General features: G+C 58.8%; 2 protein-coding genes across 5 annotated transcripts in view; one reads left to right on the top strand and one right to left on the bottom strand.

The window, feature by feature from the left end:
• Nucleotides 1-1,008, top strand: part of PITRM1 (pitrilysin metallopeptidase 1) — a 34,170-nt gene extending 33,162 nt beyond the window's left edge. The window contains exons 24-26 of the mRNA XM_025050525.1: nucleotides 5-139; nucleotides 439-541; nucleotides 611-1,008. Coding sequence (XP_024906293.1) covers nucleotides 5-139; nucleotides 439-541; nucleotides 611-704 — 332 coding nt within the window. The 3' untranslated portion in view covers nucleotides 705-1,008. The remainder of the gene's footprint in view (nucleotides 1-4; nucleotides 140-438; nucleotides 542-610) is intronic.
• A 12-nt stretch (nucleotides 1,009-1,020) lies between these two features.
• PFKP (phosphofructokinase, platelet) overlaps nucleotides 1,021-8,148 on the bottom strand; it is a 50,991-nt gene continuing 43,863 nt past the window's right edge. For 3 of the 4 annotated variants that reach the window (XM_015593455.1, XM_006917197.2, XM_015593456.1), the window contains 6 exons: nucleotides 7,704-7,868; nucleotides 6,188-6,249; nucleotides 5,815-5,926; nucleotides 4,974-5,073; nucleotides 2,547-2,649; nucleotides 1,902-2,277 (listed from right to left, as the gene is read on the bottom strand). In XM_015593455.1, the coding sequence (XP_015448941.1) occupies nucleotides 2,130-2,277; nucleotides 2,547-2,649; nucleotides 4,974-5,073; nucleotides 5,815-5,926; nucleotides 6,188-6,249; nucleotides 7,704-7,868 (690 nt within the window). In that variant the 3' untranslated portion in view covers nucleotides 1,902-2,129. Of the gene's footprint in view, nucleotides 1,572-1,688; nucleotides 1,882-1,901; nucleotides 2,278-2,546; nucleotides 2,650-4,973; nucleotides 5,074-5,814; nucleotides 5,927-6,187; nucleotides 6,250-7,703; nucleotides 7,869-8,148 lie in introns of those variants that run through there. The other variant, XM_025050524.1, reaches the window with a different exon arrangement.

Here is an 8,148-nt window from a genome sequence, read left to right as displayed (position 1 = left end):
TACCCAGCAGAAACGCTGCAGACCTTCGCAAAGGCCGCAAGCTGGGCCCAGTCCGGGCAGTTCTCACAGCAGGACATCGACGAGGCCAAGCTCGCCGTGTTCTCCACGGTGGACGCGCCCGTGGCGCCCTCAGACAAAGGTATCGGCAGCGAGGGACGGGTTTGGTGACAGCGCAGCCGGCAGCAGGTCCAGGCTGAGTTCCTGGGTCCTGTCCCCTCTCCCACCTTTAACACACCAACGTCCACCTTGACTGAGCGTGTTTGCCACGTGGAGAGGTTCGCGTCCCACGCCCTGAGCCCGTGTGTGCTGTGAGGGCCCCGGGCAGCGTGGTGGCCGAGACCGTCCTGCCCTGGCCCATGGGGAGAGAGGCTCATGGGAAGGCACCCGTCGGGACAGGGTCAGCAGCTGAGGTAGCCCCCGTCACCGCTGTTCCTCCAGGCCTGGACCACTTCCTGTACGGCCTCACGGACGAGATGGGGCAGGCACAGCGGGAGCAGCTCTTCGCCGTGCACCGTGGGGCGCTCATCGACGTGGCCCACAGGTGAGTGCGGCCTGCGGCACCCTGACAGTGCCTCCTGTGGCCCCGCCCTGATCCCTGCCCACCTTTCAGGTACCTGGGTGTTGGTGGGAGCGCTCACGGGCTGGCTCTGCTGGGGCCTGAGAATGCGAGGACCGCCAGCGACCCGTCGTGGGTGATACAGTGACCGGCAGACCCCACAGACCCCGCCAGGCCCAGACTCTGTCACCGGCCCCCAAGAAGCAAGGTGGAGCCAGATTTACTTTGAGAGGTCAGAAAAGCGATGGTCTTTTCCGAATATCTTGATCGTTTATCATTCTGGAAGTTTTGCCAGCGTCACGTGCTGCCCAGCAGGGCAGGGACCTGGCGTGAGCGGGACAGAGGTGCGGGCCTCAGCGCCAGAGATGCACCGCGGACTTTCTAGTAATGGGGACGCGTGTTCTACTCATCTTAGAGTATTTACTTAAAAATAAAAGGCAACGCTGACCTAACTTGTGCTTTAGTCATTTTAAATGGCGCTTTGTTCATTTATTCATGTTCCTCAATTTTTAGCAAAAACTAAGAATTGCTTTAGCAAAGGTTTTTCCAACATCTGCCTTGAGCTATAAAATAGTGTGGTCACTAGGGACCCAGGAGGCCTCTGACTGGACGCAGGACACGCAGCAGCTTGGGGCCGCGTGCTGCCTTGCCCGTCCCTACCGAAGGCCATGTCATCTGGTACTCACTTTGCGTTGTTTTCAGACAGGGAACTTAGTGCTGTCCCCTCCTCTGTCATCGGGTCCCCAGTCCCTGCACAGCCTAGGGGCAGACCTCGCTGAGCTCGGCCCTGGCGGATCAGTCTGCTGGCCCCGTGCTCAGCGCTCCTCAGCGGCCAGGGATTTTTGCCTGAGATCTGTTCCGCATGTTTAGACGCATCGCCTCGCACACCACACCTACAACTGCAGTGTGCGTGGCGGGGTCTGGAACCCAGCACGCCCGTCTTCCCTGCAGGACCCCATCCCTATGGCTGGTGGACAAGCTGGTTCCTTTCTCGTCTCAGACTTGAGAGCAAAGACTGGAAAAAAGAGGCAGAAAAGTTCTTCACTCCAGGAGGTCATCTTACCTGGGACCTCAGGGCAGCCCGCTGCCCTGCCTTGTGGCACACGCTTGTGATGTCGGCTCGTCGCCACACCTGGCTGCAGTGGGTCCCCTCACTGCTGTCCTGGTCCGGGGCCCTTTCTGCGCACTCGGTGTGTCCCACATCTGCTGTGTCACGGTGTGGCCCTTCTTCCTTTGTCTCCGCATGCAGCCTGGGGCATGGTCCCTGTGAAAACGCCCTGGCTCCTGCCCACGGACCCGCCCAGAGCCTGAGGTTTGAACGCCAACTAAAAAAAGACAAAGACGGTTTAATACTGTGGCTGGAGTTTGAGCCAAACGTTTAATTGCACTGGCTGTGCAGTTTACAGCAGGAGATGACCCGTCGGAGTCCCAAGGTGCGAGGGCGTGAGGGGCACGGGACGGGGCTGCACAGGGGCCAACGCCAACGGGCCTCACAGAGTGCAGGTAAATAACGTTCCAGAAACGGGCGGGACCAGGAAGTCCAGGCGTCTCGGCGGGGTGTGGTCGGCCGCGTCTAGATAGCCGCAGGCTCGCCGTAGCCATGGCTGGGCACGTGCTCCAGCTGGCCCAAGTCCGACACCTCGAAGCTGGCCTTGTACTTGGCCAGGATCTTCATGAGGGGCCGCAGCTTCAGCCACCACTGCTCGCGGGGGATTCTGTGCCTGTGGACCAGATGGGAGGCCGTGGCCGGGTGAGGCCCGCGCCCACGGAGCTGGACAGGGCCCGGGGCCGGGTTCCTGCAGCCCGCCGCCCCGTTTCCACAAGGCTCCTGTCTTCTACCTTGGTTCCCGTAAAACACTAATCTGACCTGCTCCCCACAATCATTCAGTTCCTTGCAGGAACTATGACAGCACCGCCCCCGTCACTCGGGACTCCTGTCACCCAGTCTAACGGCAGGAAGGTTTAGACTTGTGATGCTCTATGTACTTACTCAAAGTCCGTCTCCTTCTTCAGCTCCGCCACGGGCTGGAACAGAAAGTTTCTCTTGCAAATCCCCAGCACACAGATGGACTCATCGGTCACGAATCTTTTCCCTGTAAAAGACATGACCTGAGGCTGGAGGCCAGAGGAAGGAGGGCAGCGAGGCTCGCTGAGGCGGGGAGCAGGGTCCTGGGGGACAATGAGAGTTCATGCTCCTCACACCTTTCTAGGTGGACGCCTGGCTCCCCGGGGCTGTGACAGGTGGGCAGAGAGCAAGCAGCCTGGCAGTCCCCTCAGGCCTGGGGAGAGGGGCAGAGATGGTGGGACGGGCTGCCCTCACTCCACACTCACCCCAAGAGGGGCTGCTGCCTGCGCCTGGCAGACGCCAGGGCAGTGCTCGCTAAGTACGGGACAGGAAAACGGGCTGGGACCGGGGAGGACAGCTGCAGCACGATGCTAACAGGAAGCCAGCTGGCTGCGCAGAAGGAGCAGCTGCAGGTAACGAGTAAGCATCCTTGACAAACTGGGAAAAGTAAATCCGAAAAATAGGAAGAAATACAAAAGCAGCAGTTAACATAGAAAACAAACAGCAGAAAGCATCCAGGTCCACTTTACGAAGAGGAAAATCAGGCTGAAACTACCTACATCACTGTTTTTGTGTAAGTCAAACGCTGGAAATGAACGAACACCCACGGCTGATAAGACGGATGGAGAAAACTGCGGGGGGCAATGCAGATCAGCACAGGTGACCTAAACCCGGAACGAGGGGCGGCATCCAAAAGGAAAGAGGCGATTGTGAAAATTTTCACACCAAACTTTGAAAATTTAGATGAACTTGAAAATTTCCTTGAAAAGGTAACTTACACAAATGGTTTCAAAAAACAGAACGTCAGCAGTCAGCTCTGCCTGCAGAGCGTGGGGGTTTTACCAAATGCCCAGAAATCAAAACACCTGCCTTATGAATTATTTCCGAGGGGAACCCCCACGAACCTCCCAGACATCATAGCTGGAACAAGCCTGACCCAGCAGCTACAGCTGACAAGGGCAGGACCAGCGGGAAGTAGCCGAAGCAGGAAGCTGGTACAGTGAGCACGGAGATGCACGGGGGCGCGAGGGCTCCCCAGGAAGGCCAGCTGGGCTCGACACCAGGAAACCTGTTAGGGAGGCCTCGACGACCGTCTTGCCCAAAGCAAAACTTAGACCCTTCAGGACTGAAACCCTGAGGTGGACATCGGCGGGTAATGGCCCAAAGCCACCTGCGGCCACGAGCTCTGAGGCCCTGCCTAGCTCAGGGCCTCTGCCACCGCCACATCATCCAGGACGTGTCCACAGGAGTTGACAGACGGAAAAGGCAGCAGGAAAAAACCAAAACTCACATACAGATGCTTGATGTATGTGAACATGGAACCCAAAAGGCAGAACGTGTCTCTAAATAATCACTATAATTAACACACACAGAAAGTTGCTGATTGAAAAATCACCTTAAAAAATTAGTTATAAGTAGCATACACAAATGTGTATTTTTTAAAAAATCAAGAAGTAAAACAACGTCTAAGCTTATGGAGATACAACGATCGTGAATTAGAAATTCAGTGTTTTAAAAGTCAATTCTTTCTGTAAATGACTTACTGATTAAATATAACACCCTTCCCCCCGCCCCCAAATCCAGCGGGATCTCGTGTGCACGGCAGCAGGAGAGGCCAGGAACAGCTCCAGTGGGACACAAAGATGGCACCTGCCCCACCTGGCGGCAGCGAAACGAATACTGGCAAGGACTGAGAACTACGTGCCAAAAACAAACCAAACAACCCAGAAACAACCCCATAAGCTTACAGATAGATAACTAACTGATCGACGATAGAGGTTACACTGCAGGGTGGGAAAGAATGGATTTCTCGATAAATGGCACCCAAATAATTGATTATCCACATGGAAGAAAACGAACCTAGACCCTAAACTTCACATTGGTTGAAGTGGATTAAAGAACTAAATATGAAAGACACCAAAGCCGAAAGCCTCAGGAGAGAGAGAGAGCACCGGCTACGCGGACGCCAGCATTTCAGCTCACGGCGCCTCGCGGGAAGTGACGAGGCGTACACGTGGGGGACATTCTGCAAAATGACTGACAGAACAGAAAACAAACCTGCCAGAACAAAATACTTAAAAACTGCTATTAAGTAATCAAAATACTTTTGAGTCCTCTAAAGTGATGTAAACAAAGCACGACATAAACATGGCCAAGCAGCAGACACAATACTCAGAGTCCACAGGAGAACGAGATGGTCCCCTAAGCACAAAGGACCCCTCACGTTCCTGCAAAGCCGCAGTGCAGGTCAGGTGTCCAGGACGGGGTTGGGCTGGCTGGCCTCAGAGGGCCAGGCCAGCAGAGGGCCCAGGGGACCCCACCCTTCCCGGGAGCAGGCTCCGCGCCCCGCACCTGCGCCTCGTGCCTCCTTCAGCTTGGTGCTGATCCACTGCATGGCCCGGGCCGAGATCTTGGTCCCAAAGTTCCTGTCAAATGGGGACGGTGCTCCGCCCTGTGGGGACGAGTGGAGCCGTGGTTACCCACAAAGTGTCAAGGCGAACAGGGGTACAGTCTGTTCAAAGTGTGCATCGTGCTTTCTAAGAGACTCAAATTCGATTCGGGTTTTGGGTTTTTCGTTTTGCAAACTGTATCTCCTCCTGTGTCATTAGGACCAAACGAGACAGAGTCTGGGGACACTGAACGGCAGAGCCTGCGGGGCAGGCAGCACGGCACTATCACCCCTCGAGGTCTTCCCTGCCCCAGAGCCTCCAGCCGGGGCCCCAGTTTCCTCCGAGAGCCTACCAGCTCTGTGGGCTCACTTTTACAAAACATGCCATTTCCGGAGACTTGGGGACCTCTGGTGAGAACGCTGGCCAAGGTGTCCCGCGGGCACGGGGGGTGGTGGGGTGGGTGAGGGCAGTGGCCGCTCACTCCGGCTCGCGGGGCGTGCACTGGTCACCGGCACCCGAGGTGCCGACCGCGCTGTGACGGGACCGTCTGATGCCTTGCTGTGGGTGGCGGGCGAGGCCAGCACTGAACCAGCCGCCGAGTTTGACCCAGTGTCCCCTGCTACCCAGTGTCGCTGCGAGACACCCACCTGAGGCCCACCCGCCCAAGCACCGCCACGCTCCCTCAGCGGGCGACACGGCCTGGCTCCACAGCAGACCCCGGCGCAGTTCCGAGGTCTGCAGCCAGCTGGGCGTCTCCGTACAAACGCCCTCCCCCCACAGCCGCTGACGGGGCCGCGGCCCACCTGCTGCATGTGGCCCAGCACGTTCTTCCTGCAGTCGAAGACGCCCCTGCCCTCCTCCGAGTACAGCTGGTAGATGAAGTCGGTGGTGTAGTTCTCGTTGCAGCTCTCGTTCCTGCGACACGGACGGCGTGGGCTCAAGGCGCGGGCGGAGGGGCGTGCGGGCGGAGAAGCACACGGGCGGAGAGGCGCGCGGGCGCGTCACCCACCCTGCCCAATGCCCCGCGCTGTCCCCACCGCCATCGGCGCCCTGACCAAAGAGGTGGCCTGGAGACGGCTTAAATACCTCAAGGCACAGCCGTTAGCTGTGCAGGTGTGCGCGGGTGCGTCGCACGGCCCGCTGCCCCCGTCCCCACCCGCTCCGGGCGGCGCTCACCTGAGCACGAGCCCCCTCTGGATGCTGGTCTTCATTTTCTGCGTCAGATGCTCCACGTTGCTCTGGGGGAGAACACCCGTTGGCAGGCAGGACCTGGCGAGCGCTGCCGCCCTCGGACTTTGTACCGTGGTGGCGAGGACGCCAGACGGTGCGTGCATCGGGCAGAGGCGAGTCCCACAGGACGATGACAAGGTCACGTTACCCGGCACATTTACTTAGTGAGTGGGACTTGGCTTCATGGGGAAACACTTCAAAATAAATTGGTTTTTCTCTAAACACGTCTATTCCTACGTTCTGTGCAGCGGCCTAAACAAGCGCACACCCACTGCGCCGTCTTCGGTCTCAAGGGAGCAGCTGTCACCTCGCTTCACGCTGGTTCGCATGTGCTCACCAGCATCTCTGGGCCAACAGGAACCCCACAGACTCACTTTTGCACAAATTCTCTGAGGAAAGGAACCCTCACCTTGAGAAGAAATGTGCAAAACAGGAGAGTTTATGTGTGGGAGCCTGGGCAGCAAGGACACTTCCTAAGTCTGCTACGCCAGGCGCTGGCCAGGTGCCACGTCATGCTGGAGGCGTCCGCAGGTCAAGGTGACAGTTCACAAGCAAAAACATCAAGTACCTCACAATTTCGTTAACTTTGTTCGGGCACGTGACCAAACCATAATGTGCGTGGTTACGATTTACTGTTTTGTAATTTAGTTGTTTTGCTTGCCGACGCCTGAGCAGGCCGCCTCCAGCACCCCCTAGACGCCCCAGCCCCTTCCTCCGCCACCAAGGGGGCTGGGCGATGCAGTTCACCTGCACTCACTCTCCCCTGAAAGCTGGGGGCCCCAGACACCCGTGTAGATTTAGAAGAAGTGACATCTGCAACATTAAGATTTAAAAGCAGCAGCAACACCAGGAGAACCCCAACGTCGGCTGCAGACTGCAGGTGCGGAGGGCGTGTGGGCGGGCCCGCCCCCTCTGGCGGGTGATCACTGTGGGGCGGCTGTGTGGGGGACAGCACCCGCCCCGCCCCGCCCCGCCCCCTCTGGCGGGTGATCACTGTGGGGCAGCTGTGTGGGGGACAGCGGGTGTGGGTGTGGGGGCTGTCGTGAACCGCCCTGAACTGCTTTCTGAAGGGAGGGAGCTGCAGAAGAGCAGGGGGTGTGGTCGCTGCCGCATGCCCACGCTGCGTCCCCAGCGGGCGCCATGCCCCCCTTCACGCGGTAAGCAGCACAGGGGCATGGCCGCAGCTGCCCCCACAGGAAGGGGGTCACCATCCCCGCACTCAGAACACAGGCACCAGGCCACCCCGGAAATGCTAGGTCTCCTCGCCGAATGGCTGTGACCGCTCTAAGGGAGCGGTGGCCGCCAAGTGCGTGATGGTGACACGGACAGACCCCAGAAGGCCAAGCGCAGGGGTTGGGGAGCGGGGTGCCCACGCTGTCACCGTGCAGAGCTTGGGCTCAGCGTGAGGCGCCGACTGCAGCCCACGTCCCTGGATGCCCGGGGCTGCCACCCGAGGACGCACCTGTAGGTCCCGGATGTCGAAGGGTTCCTCGAAAATGTAGGCAGCGTCGGCGCCGGCCGCCAGGGCCCCCATGTTGGCCAGGTAGCCACAGAAGCCGCCCATGGTCTCGATGATGAACACGCGGCGCTTGGTCCCACTGGCTGACTGCTTGATGCGGTCGCACGTCTGGCCACAGAGGAGAACACAGTCATGCTGTGCAGGCCCGAGCGCGGCAAAGCCAGTGACGCATGGCCGCAGAGCCTGCCGGTCTGGGCCCTGACCCGAGTCACCGCAAAACCGTGTGGCTGTCGCCCGAAACGTGCCCGTCACCTCGGTCTGGTCACCCTCCACCCATCCCTGCACCTGACTACACATGGAGGCCTCTACTGACACAGACGGTAGCCCCTACACCAAGGCCCCAGACACAGTCAGCCCGGCTCCTGAGACCACACCGGCCATCGACGCT

Source organism: Pteropus alecto, unplaced genomic scaffold, assembly GCF_000325575.1.
Source record: "Pteropus alecto unplaced genomic scaffold, ASM32557v1 scaffold447, whole genome shotgun sequence".
NCBI classification, from domain to species: Eukaryota; Metazoa; Chordata; class Mammalia; order Chiroptera; family Pteropodidae; genus Pteropus; species Pteropus alecto.
This window is presented reverse-complemented; position numbering and strand designations above follow the sequence as displayed.